Raw genomic sequence first — 18,992 nt, 5'->3', positions numbered from 1 at the left:
TTCAACAAAGTTATGGACGTTTTACTGTTCCTGCTGGAGGACCTTGTTTTGTGTTTCCTTGTGGATCCTGGAATCCCTCGGTCCAGGCTTTAAGTTTCTCTGTTGTGATGATCATTATCCGGAGATGAGAGCACTGCTCAAACCAACAGCTTTAGCACCTCAACATTAGAGATAAATGACATTCTTTACTCTCTCTCTGGTTGTCTCTTCAAACGTCTTGGGTCTGTTCCACATCGGCCTCCACCTTCAATTATTACCGCCTCTTACCCACGTTACCGCCACTTGCAGCCGCCTGCGCGAGTGCCTTGTGTCGATTACGCACATTTTAGTATTTTTAGTGTTTCTGGAGCTTATTGTGTGTAATCACCGGTTGTCATGACATTTCACTGCATATATGTATGACCGTATGTATATGTATGTGACAAATAACCTCTTGAATCTATCTCCTATCTTACCTCCTGTAAGATGTGTGTAGCTGTATTCAATGAATGTCGTCAGGTTGTATGGAACTGTATACACAATGTCCTCAGGATGCACGTAACGGTATACACGAATGTCCTCTGCATGTATGTAACAGTATTCATAGAATGTCCTTAGGTTGTACATAACAGTATTCATAGAATGTCCTCAGGTTGTATGCAACAGTGTGCACTGAATGTCCTCAGGTTGTATGCACCGGTATATACCGAATGTCCTCATGTTGTATGCACCGGTATACACCGAATGTCTTCAGGTTGTATGCACCGGTATGCACCGAATGTCCTTAGCATGTACGTTATTGTATACACAGATTGTCCTCACAATGGACGCAATGGTATACACTGAATGTCCTCAGGTTGTCTATGGCTGAATACACAGAAAGTCCACAGGATGAATTTAGCTAGCAGGATTTTCCCTCCACACACACACACACACACACACAGTCAGCCGAATGCGTTGCTGTGGCGACCAGCAGGGCTGTGAGCCTGGTCCTGATCCTGGTCCTGGTCCTGGTCCTGGTCGCTGTCCAGCTCAGACTCCGACATCATGAGACTGGAGTTGTGCTCCGTGCTGCGATGCTTCAGGCCTGGTCACACAGAGGGAGGAGGGAGGATGGATAGAAAGATGGAAGGATTTCAAATCATTCATACATTCAAGGTTATACAAACACATACAGAAATTCAAGATCATACATACATGCATACATACATACATACAGTACATACATACATAACCCTACATACATACAGTACATACTGTATATTAAAGGTCATACATACAAACACAGAAATTCAAGGTCAGATACAGTATGCCGAAAAACATTTAAAAATGACATACTATACTATGTTGAAAATGTCTAAATATACTACGCCCAAAAACACCATATAATACTGTCAATGTCAAAATATAACATGCCCAAAAACTGCATATTATACGATGTCCAAAACGTCAAAATATACTATACCGAAAAAAATATGAAAAACAACATACTAAGTACTATGTCGAAAAAGTTCCAAATATACTATGTGGAAAAACATCCAAAAACATGCTATACTATGTTGAAATATACTATGCCGAAAAACATTGAAAAACGACATACTATATACTGTATATACTATACTATATACTATATACTATACTCCATCTGTATGGCCATCGACCAGAGCAAGCGTCTGCCACCATCGAGACGAGAAATTGCATTCGAGAGACCTCCCTTCGCCCGGACATTGCGCTGTTCTCAGTAACATCCAAACAAGCGGTCATGATGGAGCTTGCGGTGCCTTGGGAGGAGCCAATGGAAGAGGCCAACGAAAGGAAGAGGGAGAAATACGCAGAGCCGGTGCAAAGTGTTTGACCGGAGGTGGGAGGCAGGGGCTGTGCCAGCAAGTCCCTGTGCCGAGCCCGGAGCCTCCTGGGCGTCACTGGTGCGAGCAAAAGAAAGGCCCTCGGCAGAGCTTCAGAGGCAGCGGAGGAAGCTGTGGATGAGCAGGGCCAAGCCGTGGATCAATGCTTCTTGGACAGAGGCCGGGAACCGAACTCACTCCCGACCGGGTCGCCTGGGGGGGGGGTCTGAAGTTGAAAGATCCCAAACACCCGATGATCCCAAGTACTATCACTGAGGATGTGTCCAAGTGCATCATGGGATGTATTTTACTATCTATTATGTCGAAAAATTTCAAAATATACAATGCCAAAAAAACATCGAAAAGCGACATGCTGTACTATGTCCAAAATGTCTAAATATACTATGCCAAAAAACATAAAAAAACAACATACTATGTCAAAAAAGTTCAAAATATACTATGCCGAAAAACATAAAAAAAATAACATACTATACTGTATCGAAAATGTCAAAATATACTGCACCCCAAAACGCCGTACTATACTGTGTCTAAAAATGTCAAAATATACTATGCCAAATAACACTGAAAATTGACATACTGATATTCAAGGTCATACATTCATGGCTGTTCATACATTCAGGTTCAAACATGCTATCAAGGTCAAACATACATTGAAGATCATACATACTAACAGATAGTCTATACATACATAGATACATAAATATAATAATACATTCAGGGTCATTCATACATTAAAGGCCAAACAAACATTCAAGGCCATTCATTCATTGAAGGTCATACAAACATACATACGTACTTTTAAGGTCATTCATATGTTCAAGGTCAAATATACATAAAAGGCCATTCATACATTCAAGGTCATACATACACAAAGAGAAATTCAAGGTCATATATACCTTCAAGGTCATTCATACAACAAAGGTCAAATGTACATTTAAAATCAAACATACAGTAGTTCATACAGAAATTCAAGGTCATATATATATTCAAGGTCATACATTCAAGGTCATACATACATACATACTGTACATTCAAGGTCATTCACTCATTCAAGTTCTTGAGATGTAAAAAGCATACCAGATCTATAAAGTAAATCTACAATTTGAATATTTTGCGTATTTGTACATTGGTTAAGTTGCCACGGTTATGGCAGATATTTGGAGAGCTATTTGGAGTTTATTTAGAGTTTAACTAAAGTTAAACCATTCTGCTCTGTACTAAGTTTAGTTATTGAAGCATATTACATACTACATACATACAAACATACATATAAACAGTACATACTGTACATTCAAAGCCATTCATACATTCAAGGTCATACTTTCTGTACATTCAGGGTCATACATACATACATCCATCCATACATACATACATACATACATACATACATACTGTACATTCAAGGTCATTCATACTTTCAAGGTCAAAATTACATACATACATACACACATTCAAGGTAATTCATACATTCATACTTACATACATATATACATACAGTACATTCAAGGTCATTCATACATACTTAGAGAATGTGTTACAGTGTGTTGTGTGTTACTGTATTTGGGCCGGAGCTCCACCCTCTCCTGGGCGTCCATGTCGTCCAGGACCGTGTAGCGGGTTTTCCTCCGCATTTTGCTCTGTCTACTCCTGGAGAAACACAGAACAAGGTTCACGGTGACATCAGCGTAACACAGTGGCATCACGTTGACATGTTGACATCACGGTGACACTGATATCACGGTGACATCATGGTGACGAATTGACTGCATGGTGACACAGTGACATCACGGTGACATAACGGTTACATCACGGTGACAAATTCACATCACGGTGACACGGGGACATCACGTTGACATCACGGTGACACTGACATCACGGTGACATCATGGTGACGAATTGACTGCATGGTGACAAATTGACATCACGGTGACACACTGACATAAGGTTGACATCACAGTGACAGTGACATTACATTGAAACGTTGACATCACGGTGACAAATTTACATCACGGTGACAGAGACATCACAGTGACAGTGACATTACATTGATACGTTGACATCACGGTGACACAGTGACATCATGGTGACATAACGGTTAGAACATGGTGACAATTGTGTCCCACCACAGCAAAACCCGTTGTCTCGCTCATTTCTAAACGGGCCAGGAGCAGCAAATAAGTTGAAAAAACCTGGAAAATTAGATTTTTCCAGATTTATGTTTTTAAATTTTTTAATCTCTCAACATATTTTCAAAACTGAGTCTGATTAATAAATAGTAGAAAAATGTTAAACGGTGGAGTTAAATATTCCTGTTAGATGACATGGGGAAACAGTTAATTTACCGAGACGCTGAACAACTCCGATCGATGGTTTCCTTTAAAGCGAGCGTCCAGGTGAAGATCATTACTCCATATTCCATGTGAATTGAAGTCACAATGTCAAACCGGTTTGATAGAGTTCAACCTTTACATTTTACGTATTTTACACACACGGAGCCACTGTTGTGAAACGGAGAAGAAGAAAAACCCTTCGTGTCACGCACCTACGTCACCTCCGTAAACAGACGGTTACCGTGCAGCACGGGGCTCAGTGTAAGCAGCGCGTACTGGACTTCATTTTCCGTCATGATGGTCAGTTCTCCCACAGCGACGCGGAGAACGACAGCGACGCTGAACGTGACATTACTCCGGACTTGGAGAACATTTCAAACAGCGGATTTCAAACTTAACGTGACGATGAAACAGAATATTTTCAAGAACCACCGGAAGAGACCGACGATACGTCCGTTGTTACAACGGAAGAAGTTGATGACGTGATGAAGTCCGTTGAGGTTGGCGACAGATTTTCAGATTTCAGATTTTCTGACTCATTTTATTGATGGAGTCTACATTTTGTTGTTGTCCGTACTTTTAAACTCCAAAATAATTCCACTTTTATAAAACATGTATATTCTTAGTTAAATAAAAGCTTTTTTTCCCAAACAAGAATACGTTCAACGTTCCCTCAAAACACAGAACAAAGCAGTGATTGGCCCATTCAGCAGTTTGTCAAGTAGCCTTGTGGCTGTGTTGGTCCTCCATCCATTTGCATTGTGGGAGCTGAATGAAGCCAGGTCTCAGGGAAACTTTGAAGGTGATTATGTCAGAAACACAGTTTGCCACAGCCTTGTCATGAACAAGTCATAGCTTTCAAAACATTTGCTTGATTTGCACAAGTGACACCTTGTTGGCAAGCTCTGAATCTCCACTTTCAAATGATGTGAAAAAGAAAAAGCAAATGACCCTAAAGTATGCGGTGGGTCACAATTTAACATCACGTTGATATCACGGTGACACAGTGACATCACGGTTACATCACGGTGACAAAGTGACATCACTGTGACACAGTGACATCATGTTGACATCACGGTGGCACCGTGAGATTACATTGACACGTTGGCATCATGGTGACACAGTGGCATTACGTTGACATCACGGTGACATCATAGTTACATCACGGTTACATCACCGTGACACAGTGACATTACATTGACACGTTGACAACACAGTGACAAATTGACATCACGGTGACACAGTGACATCACGGTTACATAACAGTGACAAATTGACATCACTGCGACAGTGACATCATGGTGACATCACGGAGACACGTTGACCCATTGACATCGCGATGACATCCCAGTGACATCACACTGACATGGCGACATCACGGTGACACAGTGACATCACGTAACATCACGATGACATCACGGTGACACAGCAACATCACATTGACACGTTGACATCACATGACAGTGACATCACGCTGACATCACGTTGACACAGTGACATCACGGTGACATGGTGACACAGTGACATCACAGTGAAAGTGACATCATGGTGACATCACGGAGACACGTTGACATCAAGGTGATGCAGTGACATCACATTGACATGGTGACAACACAGTGACACTGACATCAAGATGATATCACGGTGACAAAACGACATCACATTGACACGTTGACATCACAGTGACATCATGGTGACACAGTGACATCACGTGATATCACAATTACATCAAGGTGACAAATTGACATTACGGCGACATAGTGACATCACTGTGACACTGTTACATTACATTGAGACGTTGACATCACGGTGACATCATTGTGACACCGTGACATCACGGTGACAGTGAAATTACATTGACATCACAGTGATATCACATTATATTGACACACCAAACTGGAGTTTCCCTTTAAATAATATGAGTTATTAATTAAGAAAATATATTAATCAATTTATCGCAATTAATTCAATTAAAAATAAAAACAAAAATATTTTAAAAATTATTCTGGGGTTAAAAAGTGCCCTGCACGCACCTCCTGCAGCAGACAAGCGTCCAACTGAGACACAAGATGGAGACAATCAGCACGAAGATGGACAGAACTACGTAGAGAACCCTCCACTCTGTGGGGAGAGACAGGGGAGAGAGACAGGAGAGAGAGAGACAGGGGAGAGAGACAGGGGAGAGAGAGACAGGGGAGAGAGACAGGGGAGAGCGAGACAGGGGAGAGCGAGACGGGAGAGAGACAGGGGAGAGCGAGACAGGGGAGAGAGAGACGGGAGAGAGCGAGACAGGGGAGAGAGAGACGGGAGAGAGAGGAAGCGCAAGTGTTTAAAGCCTGAAAAGCCACCACCAGCGTCATGACTCTGCTTTAAACTAGTGGTTATAAACTAGTGGTTACAAACTAGTGGTTATAAACTAGTGGTTACAAACTAGTGGTTACAAACTAGTGGTTACAAACTAGTGGTTACAAACTAGTGGTTATAAACTAATGGTTACAAACTAGTGGTTATAAACTAGTGGTTACAAACTAGTGGTTATAAACTAGTGGTTACAAACTAGTGGTTACAAACTAGTGGTTATAAACTAATGGTTACAAACTAGTGGTTATAAACTAGTGGTTACAAACTAGTGGTTATAAACTAGTGGTTACAAACTAGTGGTTACAAACTAGTGGTTATAAAGTAGTGGTTATAAACTAGTGGTTACAAACTAGTGGTTATAAACTAGTGGTTACAAACTGGTGGTTACAAACTAGTGGTTATAAAGTAGTGGTTACAAACTAGTGGTTATAAACTAGTGGTACAAACGAGTGGTTACAAACTAGTGGTTATAAACTAGTGGTTACAAACTAGTGGTTACAAACTAGTGGTTATAAACTAGTGGTTACAAACTAGTGGTTATAAACTAGTGGTTACAAACTAATGGTTACAAACTAGTGGTTAAAAACTAGTGGTTATAAACTAGTGGTTAGTGGTTATAAACTAGTTTTTGTTCTCATATTAGTTATACAACTAAACATACTAGTTATACAACTAATCATACTAGTTATACAACTAATCATACTAGTTATACAACTTGACATACTGATTTACTAGACATACTAGTAATAAAACAAGACATACCAGATATAAACTCGTACGTCTTGTTATAAACTGGACATACTAGTTATAAAGTAGTCACAGTAGTAGTTAACTAGTCAGACTAGCTCTCAATCCCTCTCAGCGTATAGTGTGTCATCATTAGAGAAAACCAGCGTCTGGACGGATGTTATCTCTGATGAAACAGGAAATGAGGCGTTAGAAACAGGAAGTCCATGTTACCACAGTTGCTTTCGCCGTCGCCAAGGAAACGTCGCACAAGGTTTTGTGTCCAGAAGGGGGCGCAGGCACACTGCCTGGTGATGGGGTCGCACTGGCCACGCCCCGAACAGCGCAGTACACACACTACACAAGACGGAGTACACTCAGAGTACACAATACTTGTGATACTATTATTACTTCACACTAAAGTTATAGTACAGTTTTATGACAGACAGACAGTATAGTGATACTCACAAGTACTGAGTATATATTACGATAAGTATTACATACAGTGATAGTACAGTGTACTGATACTAACATTATGTGTAGTTATACTCACAGACAGAAGAGTGATAGTTTCAGTGTGTGTACAACTACCCAGTGTACTTCTATGCAGAGTGTGTACAAGTACTCGGTATGTGTAATTCTACCCAGAGTGTGTACTAGTACCCACACACGGGGTCCACTCGCAGTACTCTGAACAGCAGGTAGTCGCTCCTCTCCTTCAGCAGCTGCGAGCGAAGGAGCTGCAGCAGCGACGCAGGAAGTGGAGCCTCAGGAGCGTGCACGGGACGAGCGTGCACGGGACGAGCGTGCACGGGACGAGCGTGCACGGGGAGAGTGTGCACGGAGAGCCGCAGCACCGTGCTGGCACACACACACACACACACACACACACACACACACACACACACACACACACACACACACAGAGTCATCAGTCATCAGGTTGCCAGTCAGTGAGTATTTCAGTAAAGCAGTCAATCATTCATCCAGTGCTTAGGTTGCCAGTCAGTGAGTTTTCCCAGTACCTGAGGTGGGAGTGTCCTGGCAGGATGCTGAGCTGGATGCTGCTGTCGAGGACATGGAGCAGAGCGGCGAGCTGCCGGACAACAGTGTTTCTCTGGGTCACACTGAGCTGGTGGACACCAACCAGGACCTCCATCTCCACCTGCTGCTCCGCCAGCGGGTCTAACACGCACACACACACACACACACACACACACACACAGATAAACCTGGGTGTTTAGAGCGGAACCAGGAAGGATTTGGGGGGTGGAGTCACCGACTCCTACCTGGGCGGACCTCCACCGTGGCGGTGGCGGAGCTGCTCCGTCCCTGGGCGTCGGTGACCCGGAGCTGGAACAGGTAGGTTCCCTCCACCAGGTTGGCCAGGTAGAGCGAGGCCTGCGTGGCGGAGCCGTACAGAACGTCCTGGAACAGCAAGGTTCCACCGTTCAAACACACTTTGATCAAAGTGTCTTTTCGAGTTTAGTTTTCGAGTTTTACTACTTTGAAATGTACTGTATGAACAAGGATGCTGAAAGCAGTGGTTCTCAACATGGGGCCCCCGGGGGTCCCCAGCAAAATGATTAATCATTAAAGTAAACACTGTTCAGTTCAAGAACGTCCAGTAACAACAGTTTGGATCCTAGTTTCATTGTGATCTCCCAAACGAGAGCAGACACTGAATCAGATCTAATGATAAGAATATTGATCTTAGATTGGATCCGGGAGACTAAATCATCGGATCGATCAAACTGAGGCTCCTGGACGTGGAGAAGGTTTCGAACCACCGCATCAAAGCGTCACTCTAGGGGTCCTTGTGCTGCCAGCAGGGGGCGGCGTGTTCTCACCCCGGCCGCAGGGCTCTGGGCGTCGCGTTCCCAGTGGTAGCACAGGTGGCTCTGGTCGCCACCCGTCACCGAGCCCCTGAGCACCACGCTGCTGTCGGGCAGAACCAGGGTGTGGCTCCCGCTGGCGTGGGCCACGGGCGGGGGCACGCTGGCTGGGGGCAAAGACGATACCGGTGAAGTCATTTCATTCCTGTCAGTCACCTGTAGGCGGGGCTATTTCGTCAAGGGGACGAATGTTGGGGCCGAAACCGACCTTATTTAAGGACACAAACCCTGCACTACCAGGCACTGCATCTAGGGGCCGCCATAACAAGCAACAGCAGGAGCCTCCCTCAAATGTTTTCATTCATCTATTTCATCCTTTATATTTGAAAAAATATCTTCCATATAAATATCTTCTCTTAATACGTGTATACAAGTAAATCTCTCAACCTACAAATAATTATTAATTATGGATGTAGAGGGACATTCATGTTTTAGTTATTTTTGCATTTGAAAATCTAAATACACAATGTATATTTGTGAAACATGACACAGAATTCCTTCCGTAAGCCCCAAGCGCAGCGTTCTTTTTGGCCCTTACTGATACCACCTTTAATCTGAGAGCTCACCCTCGTGCACCCTGACTGTCAGCGAGGTGCTGTCTGTTGCCCCCTGCAGGTCACTGACAGTCAGTGTGAAGGTGTAGTGCCCCACCCGCAGGCCCGTCGCCGTAGCCACCGCTTGGTCAACGCCGTCCATCTTGAACCCAGAGGGACCGCTGGGAAAACAGAGCACGACACGTCCACTGTCCTGCACCTACATCAGACCTTTACACAGAATGTTAAGGTCGAGCTGTTCTGAACAGACCACTAGAGGAAGCTCTAGTCAATCATATCCGGATCTAAACAAACCAAGAATCAAATGAAGTCAGAATCTTTGAACAGCTGGTCCAGTGTTGGTTCTAGTTTTAGACCTTTCTCTGACTGGTACCTGGCGTCAGTATCAGACTTGTACCTTGTTCAGGATCAAACTGGTACCTTCGTCCAGTATTATCCTGGTACCTGGTCCCAGTATCATGCTGGAACTTCGTCCAAATATCAGACTGGTACCTGGTCCAAGTAATATTCTGGTACCTGGTCCCAGTATCACGTTGGTACCTGGTCCCAGTATCATGCTGGTACCGGGTCCAAGTATTATGCTGGTACCTGGTCCCAGTATCATACTGGTACCTGGTCCCAGTATCATGGGGATGTGGAGATGGGGATGGTAGCTCAGGCGGTAGAGCTGGTGGTCTAGTGATCTAAAGGTTGCTGGTTCGATCCCAGGCTCCTCCTGCTAGCATGCTGTAGTGTCCTTGAGCAAGACACTTAACCCCTAATTGCTCCTGATGGCTGCGTCCGTCGGTGTTTGAACAATTGTAAGTCGCTTTGGATAAAAGCGTCTGCTAAATGACTAAATGTAATGTAAATGTAAATCATACTGGTACCTGGTCCCAGTATCATGCTGGTACCTTTGTCCCAGTATCAGACTGGAACTTGGTCCCAGAATCAGACTGGTACCTTGTCAAGTGTTATCCTGGTACCTGGTCCCAGTATCATGCTGGAACTTGGTCCCAGTATCAGACTGGTACCTTTGTCCAGTATTATCCTGGTACCTGGTCCCAGTATCATGCTGATACCTTGTCCAGTATTATCCTGGTACCTGGTCCCAGAATCATGCTGATACTGATCCAGGATCAGACTGGTACTGGTCCAATGGTACCTGGTGGCCTCCCACTGGTACCGGACCACAGCCCGGTCGTCGGTACTGCCCGCTGCCGTCCAGAACCACACTACAAAGAGGAAGTATCAGGTCCTGGTCCGGCCCCACCACGGCCACTGGACCACGGTTTGAGCCTCCCACATCTACTGGGACAGAGGCTGACCAAAGAAGAGGAGGAGAGAAGGAGGAACAAGAGGAGGAAGAGGAGAAGAAGATGAGGAAGAGGAGAAGAGGGAGGAAGAGGAGAGGAAGAAAAGAGAAGAGAAGGAGGAAGAGGAGGAGAAGAGGGAGAGGAGGAAAAGAGGACGAGAAGGAAGAGGAGGAGGAAGAGGAGGAGGAGAAGAGGAAGATGATGTCAATCTATTTGTTCTCCATGTTTTGTTGCTCCAACACACAGTGTTTTACCTGGCATGGTTGTCATGGTAACTCGTGGATGTGGACGCAGGGGAGGGGTGGGGCTGGGGTCAGTGGGGAGGCTGCTGGGAGGGCCGCTGGCCTCAGGTTGGAGAACCTGCACCGTGGCGGTGGTGGAGGAGGAACCTCCTGCAGCGTCCACCACCGTCATTCTGAACAGACACAGCATCCCATAATACTGTTCCTCAATACTGTCCTCTGTAGTGATACTGTACAGCACCCTGCTGGAGGGTCACTACAGCTGGGCCACGGCTTACTTTGATAGAATGAAAGATAAAGCTCCAACCTGAAGGTGTAGTCTCCAGGTTCCAGGATACTCAATGTCCGGATCCAGGACTCACTGGCGGTACTGGAGTCGACGGTGGTACTGGGGCCTATGGCGGTACCTGTGGTACTGGGGTTACTGGTGGTACTGGTGGTACTGGAGTCTATGGTGGTACTGATGGTACTGTTGGTACTGGTGGTACTGGAGTCTATGGTGGTACTTGAGTCTATGATGGTACTGGCATTACTGGTGGTACTGGTGGTACTGTTGGTACTGGGGTTACTTGTGGTACTGGAGTCTATGGTGGTACTGGTGGTACGGTTAGTACTGTTGGTACTGGTACTACTGGAGTCTCCCAGGTGGAATGGAGGTCCTCTGAGCTGGTCCCACCTCAGAGTCCGTCCATCAGCCCGACTGTCTACAGGACAGAACACACAGGCTTTTGTTTTCTTTGTCTATATATACTACTACTATACTACTACTACTATATATATCCTACTATATATATATCTATATATATATATATATATATATATATATATATACTGTATATATATGTATAGATATCGCTTGTTACTACTTGTTACTACTAGTGTATACTAGTTATAAGTATTTGTTACTAGTTACTACAAGTTACTACTACTTTCTACTGCTTCTTATAAATAGTTATTACTAGTTACTACTAGTTGCTACAACTAGTTATAAATAGTTATTAGTAGTTACTACAAGTTACTACTAGTTTCTACTAATTTCTACTACAACTTATAAATAGTTATTACTAGTTATTACTACTTTCTACAAATTCCCACTACTAGCTATAACTAGTTTCTACTAGTTATAACTTGTCACTACTAGTTCCTACCACTTTCTACTAATTTCTACTACTAGTTATAAATAGTTATTACTAGATACTACTAGTTTATAAACATTTCTACAACTAGTTATAAATAGTTATTAGTAGTTACTACAAGTTACTACTAGTTTCTACAAATTTCTACTACTAGTTGTAAATAGTTATTACTCGTTACTACTAGTTTCTACTATTTCTAATCTATCTCTTTCTAATCTTCAAGAATAATGGAGACGTACAGAGCTGTAGTAACTACAGGGGAATAAAGTTGATCAGCCACAGCATGAAGCTATGGACAAGGGTAGTGGAGGCTCGGTTAAGAGGAGAGGTGGGGATCAGCCAGCAGCAGTATGGTTTCATGCCAGGAAAGAGTACTACAGATGACATGTTTGCTTTAAGAACGCTGATGAATGCAGGATATGTATGAGGGCAGTCAGACAGTAGTAAGGTGTGCAGTAGGCGTGACCAAGGCATCAAAGTGGAGGTGGGACTGCATCAAGGATCAGCTCTGAGCCCTTTCTTGTTGCAGTGGTGATGGACAGGTTAACAGATGAAGTCAGGCAGGAGTCTCTGTGGACTATGATGTTCACGGATGACACTGTGATCTGTAGCGAGAGTAGGGAGCAGGTGGAGGAGAGCCTGGAGAAGTGGAGGCAGCATTAGAGAGAAGAGCAATGAAAGTCAGCAGGAGTAAGACACAATACATGTGCCTGAATGAGAGGGAGGGCGGAGAAAAGCTGAGAATGCAAGGAGTGGAGGTGGAGAAGGCGGATGAGTTCAAGTACTTGGCGTCGACCATCCAAGGCAGCGGAGACTGGGGGGTGAGGTGAAGGAGAGAGTATAGGCAGGGTGGAGAAGAGAGTAGAGGCAGGGTGGAGCGGGTGGAGAAGAGAGTACAGGCAGGGTGGAGTGGGTGGAGAAGAGTGTCCGGAGTGATGTGTGACAGAAGTGTTCCAGCCAGAGTGAAGGGGAAAGTGTACAGGACGGTAGCCATGTTGTAGGGTTTAGAGGCGGTGGCACCGACTAAAAGGCAGGTGGATGAAGTGGAGGCGGCAGAGTTGAGGATGTGGAGGTTTTCATTGGGAGGGACAAGGATGGACAGGATTAAGAATGAGGACGTTAGAGGGACAGCTCAGGTTGGACAGCTTGGTGGAAAAGTGAGAGAGGCCAGACTCAGATGGTTTGGACACGTGAGAGATGAGAGTTACATTGGGAGAAGGAGGCTGAGGGTGGAGCTGCCAGGCAAGAGGAAAAGAGGAAGCCAAAGAGAAGCTTGATGGAGGTGCTGAGGGAGGACATGCAGGCGGGTGGTGTCAGGGAGGAAGATGCACAGAACACAAGGTGTTGGAGGCAGATGATCAACTGTGGTGACCACTAACGGGAGCAGCTCAAAGAAGAAGAAGAAGAAGAAGAAGAAGAAAACTAGTTTCTACTATTTCTACTAGTTATAAGTAGTTGCTACTAATCACTAGAAGTTTACACATGTTCTACAAATTTCTACTAGGTATAACTAGTTGCCACTAATTACAACTAGTTACTACAAGTTACTCCTAGTTTCTACAAACTTCTACTAGTTAACCCTGACCCTACTGTCATCGTTGTGGGAAAAAAATAATCGTAATTTTGAAGCCTACTTCTAGTTACTTCCTACTAGTTACCAGTTAGTACTAGTTCTAATACTACAACATTGTTCATGTAAACAACATTGTACATGTAAACAACATTATACATGGAAACAACATTGTACATGTAAACAACATTATACATGTAAACAACATTGTACATGTAAACAGTATACATGTAAACAACATTGTACATGTAAACAGTATACATGTAAACAACATTGTACATGGAAACAACATTGTACATGTTAACAGTATACATGTAAAAAACATTGTACATGTAAACAGTGTACATGTAAACAACATTGTACATGTAGATATTATACATGTAAACAGCATTGTACATGTAGAAAACATTACACATGTAAACAACATTGTACATATAAACAAATTGTACTTGTAAACATTATACTTACAAATACTACATCATAATATTATTATACTACTAGTTACTACTAGTTTTAGTACTACTAGTACTACAACATTGTACATGTAAACAACATTACACATGTAAACAACATTGTACATGTAAACAAACGGACATGGCCAATCAGAACGCAGCTTTATGACTGTTGTGTCTCTTCTGTACCTTGTCGCTCGACTGACTCTTCCATGGACACCAGCAGGGGTACAACTAGAGGAAGAGAGACAGACAGACAGACAGACAGACAGACAGACAGGCAGACAGACAGACAGACAGGCAGACAGACAGACAGACAGACAGGCAGACAGACAGGCAGACAGTCAGACAGATAGACAGACAGACAGTCAGACAGACAGGCAGACAGACGGGTTGAACCTGCCTGCAGCTGTGGGTGTGGAAACAGGAAGAGAGGGTGTGGTCTGAGTTGAAGGCGGAGTCTTGATAGCCTCGTCAGTGGGTTTCCATGGCGACGCTGGGAGTGACGTCGAACGAGAGCTGACGTCATTGTCCTGGAAACACAGGAACCAATCAGAAAACAGCACAAACTGCTCAGTGATGGATCAATCAACCACATCAATACATGATGATCAATGAAGGTCGTACTGACAGTGGGCTTGGGGGCGGAGCTCTGGTCGGCCCTGGGGGCGGAGCTGCTCCCTGTCTCCGCCCCTCTGGACCGAGCCGGGTCGTCTGATTGGTTGAACCTTTCTCTGCTCTCCAGGTCCGTCCAATGGGGCGCCACCTGGGTCGGTGAGACTCCGCCTCCTTCTTCAACATGGCCGCCTCCCACCTCTGGGGCTTCCTCTGAGTAGAGCTGGGAGATCAGGAAATGTATATTATTATTATAATTATTAATATTATTATTATTATTCGATATATTATTTATTATTATTTATTATTATTATTATTATTATGCTTATTATTATGATTATAATAAGAATTATTATTATCATTATTATAATAATAATAATTATTATTATTGCCATTATATATAAATACTGTATATTCTGCTTCTGAATTCAACATGAAAGCATCTTTTGTATTTTGCATTCCCACCTCGGGGCCCCCGGCTCCGCCTTGAGCCAGGTCCCTCAGGGCCTCCACGTCCCCCGGAGCCTCGGAGCTCTGGGCCAGGGGTCTCCAGCCGCCCCTGTGCGGCTCCCCGCTGACCGGGGACCCCGGCGCTAGGGGGCGGGCGGGGCCGCGACGCAGGAAGGCCAGGCGGGACGGGGCCCCGGGCCTCCGGACGGGCCGGCACGACGCCCCCTTCTGGCAGCGGAGGACGTAGCAGCGGCGCTGGAAGAGCCAGGCCAGGTCGCAGGCCGGCAGGTCGCAGCACGACTCCACGCAGCGCGCCAGCGAGGCCACGCCCCGAACCCACAGGATGCTGCCGCCGCCGCTCGCCACCGGGGACACCACCGCCTCAGGGAAGGTCGCCCCCTGCCAGCACTGGGACGCAACTGCATCTGGTGCACAACAAACACATAGATGAACTTATTGATCATCTCCAGACATTGATGATTTAGTAATAATTATTCATTAGAATAATAATCCCAGACAAAGTAATAATTAATACCCATTACCAATGTATTTATCATATTCTGTATATTTTTATGTATCCTTTTTTAAAGCAAATCGTCTGTAATGCACCGATCCTCACCACAACAAACTACTGGAAAATGTACTTCAATATAAATAGAAATAAATTAATTCTGATTGACTGGATTTGTATTTTTCTGACCACCAGAGGGAGCGCTAGACTATCATAACCTGATCAAAACAAACTAATAACGTAGAGTCTCACACACACACAGAATATTCCCTGACCTTCCAGCGACTGGATCCATAGAAGAAGCAGAAACGGGAGAAGAAACTTCCTCATGGCGACTCCTCCGACCTGGACAGGAAACACAGTCCAGGCGGTTGTTATTACATTTACTTTGGTTTGATAAACAGACGATAGGATTCATATTCATGATTATATTCATATTTATATTTGTATTCATATTTATATTCATATTTATATTTACATGTTTATTTATATTCATGTTCATATTCACGTTTGTATTTATGTTCATATTTTTATTACTATTTATTTTTATATTCATATCATAACTATATTCATATTGATATTGATGTTTATATTCATATTCACAATTATATGTTTATGTATAATTATATTCATATTCATTCATATGATTCATTCGCTTCACAAGCTTCATTAAAATGAAATTATTATGTCATAGTTTGTCAGTGACTCCATCTGTACTGTTTTATTATGGATTATCATCAGAATCTGCAGAGCAGCAGGTTGGACAGTTGCCGGTTCCATTCCCGGCTCCTCCTGCTGAAGTGTCCTTGAGCAAGACACGGAAGCAAACGCTGCTGCTCATCGCTGTGTGACACAAAGTTCAGAATGTGTTTGTAGTTTTACACCTGTACAGGTGTTAGTATACTTATATCTACACTGTCTGGTGAGACAGGCAGACAGACAGGCAGATAGAGGCAGAGAGGCAGACAGACAGACAGACATATAGACATGCAGTCAAGCAGACAGACTGACAGACAGATAGGTACAGGCAGACAGGCAGACAGACAGGCAATACAGCAAAGTTCTGTTTCCATAAACAGTCTATACAGTTTTTCGCAGCTTCAGCACCATCCGCCTGGACAGCTCCACCCTCCCTCCATCCACCCTCCACCCTTCCCTCCCTCCCTCCCTCCATCGGTCCCTCCACCCTCCCTCCGTCCCTCCATCCACCCTCCACCCTTCCCTCCCTCCCTCCCTCCCTCCATCGGTCCCTCCACCCTCCCTCCGTCCCTCCATACACCCTCCACCCTCTCCTCCATCAGGGTGAAGCGGGGGATCACCTGGAAGATCTGACACCGGCGGCTCCGTCCCGGTTCGGGGCCCAGGACCAGGGCTTGCACCGCGGCTCTGCAGGCGGCGGGGTGTTCACGACGGGGACGCGCCTGACTGAGCGGGGACGCGCCTGACTGAGCGGGGACGCGCCTGACGCAAAGAAGCTTCTTCCGCTGAAACCTGCGGTGACGCGTCAACAGCGCCGCCATCTTACTGCGGTCTCTGACGGTGAGCGCCGCAAGGCGTTCGTAACCAAACACATGTAGAAAACGTTAATTATTCATCCAAATTTACGTATAACTTTTTTCCCCACATATTTTTAATTCATTCTCTTTCCCATCACCTTCGGCATTTCCCGGAATGAATGAAATCAAATGAACACCGCACAAATATGGCGGCGGCATTGACGTGTCCGGCTCAGCACGCTGCGTCCCGATGCACAGGGTCCGTCTGACATCATCAAACACACGCGTGACGTGTGTGCGTCACATGCGTGAGTGTGCGACAACCACTAGTAAACAACAGAACTGAACACCAACAATCTGAATATTGACGTTATGATGCTTCTATAAAACTGTTTTGAGAAATAAATATGAACAGATTTATTTTAGTTGACTTTGTCTTGTTTTTCGTGATGTTTACACAATGAATTGAGTGCTTATCTCATCACTCTGTGCTCCCTGCTCCTGCTGCAACACCTGAATTCCTCCTATGGGATGGATAAAATACGATCTTATCGCTTGTGCAATTTAGATCAAATAAAACATCTGGATTAAATGTTTAAAAGTTGTATTTTGAAGGGAAGGCGATAAAACTGATCTTCTATCACAATGAGATTCCACGCAGAGTCTGAGTCGGACACGTCAACCAGGAACAGGAAGTAGTATCTGAAGATGAGTGAATGAAAACACGACGCAGTTGGACTTTATCAATGTTTTATACAAAAAGAAAAACATTTACAACCAAAATTGCGGGCAAATATAAATTACAACAGCAAACACAATAAATCTGTTTTAAATACACGTTCGTCAAACCGCTGGTGAAACTCCCTTCTTGCAGTCTACAGGGTCAAAGGTCACAGTACAGGAGGAGGGCTTCAAATGAAAAGTCCCCGTTCTGGACATTTAATCCAGTGGATCAGTGCGACAAAGAAAGAAGAAAAGAGTTTGAAACAACAGAAACAGACGCTTCACAGACGCTATGGTGGGGAAGAGGGAAGAGGAAACAGGAAGTTCTCCATAACCCCCGACTCTAATTTAACATCTCTCTCTTAAAAACTCGATACGCTCTTAAATTGAAGGCGAGGGGGGTTTGAGCTGAAACTCGTTTGGGCTGCAGAGAAAATAACTAAAAACTAAATGTCAAGAGGAGGAAAGAAAGAAAGAAAAGCCGGAGGAGCAGCCAGGAAGCAGCCTGACCAACCAAATTGAACTGAGATGATTTGGCGTCTGACTGGAGAGAAGGAGGAGGAGGAGAGGGAAGGAGGAGGGAGAGAGGAAGGGGACTGAGGTAGGCCACACTGCCCTACGGGTGGGGTGGGCGTGGTCAGCACTGCAGGGGCGGGTGGAAGCTCCTCCTGCAGTCCAGGGCTTTGGCGCTGGGCGGCTGAACCTTCCTCCTGTGGAGCTCGTCGCGGCCCAGACTCCCAGCGAGGCGGGTGAAGGCTGCTCTGTAGCGCTTGTCAAACGCTCCTGGAGGAG

The 18,992-nt window shown here is 44.6% G+C and overlaps 2 protein-coding genes across 2 annotated transcripts in view; both read right to left on the bottom strand.

Annotated features, from left to right (window-relative positions):
- Nucleotides 1-665: 665 nt before the first annotated feature.
- kiaa0319 (KIAA0319) lies at nt 666-17,501 on the bottom strand (the record flags this gene model as incomplete). Its single annotated transcript, XM_080005750.1, is given in 17 exon segments — nt 666-1,066; nt 3,400-3,491; nt 6,208-6,295; nt 7,496-7,618; nt 7,929-8,122; nt 8,287-8,446; nt 8,551-8,689; nt 9,112-9,263; nt 9,723-9,871; nt 10,855-10,907; nt 10,909-11,012; nt 11,260-11,420; nt 11,555-11,951; nt 15,033-15,243; nt 15,486-15,895; nt 16,257-16,326; nt 17,268-17,501. Coding segments are annotated over 17 exon segments (2,880 nt in total). The 3' UTR covers nt 666-923.
- Nucleotides 17,502-18,269: 768 nt separating this feature from the next.
- dennd4b (DENN/MADD domain containing 4B) overlaps nt 18,270-18,992 on the bottom strand; it is a 35,301-nt gene continuing 34,578 nt past the window's right edge. The window contains exon 29 of the mRNA XM_080006225.1: nt 18,270-18,983. Within this exon, the coding sequence (XP_079862351.1) occupies nt 18,838-18,983 (146 nt within the window). The 3' untranslated portion in view covers nt 18,270-18,837. The remainder of the gene's footprint in view (nt 18,984-18,992) is intronic.

Source organism: Zeus faber (assembly GCF_960531495.2).
Source record: "Zeus faber genome assembly, chromosome: 8".
NCBI lineage: Eukaryota > Metazoa > Chordata > Actinopteri > Zeiformes > Zeidae > Zeus > Zeus faber.
The sequence above is the reverse complement of the archived record's forward strand: the minus strand, read 5'-3'. Positions and strand labels throughout refer to the sequence as shown.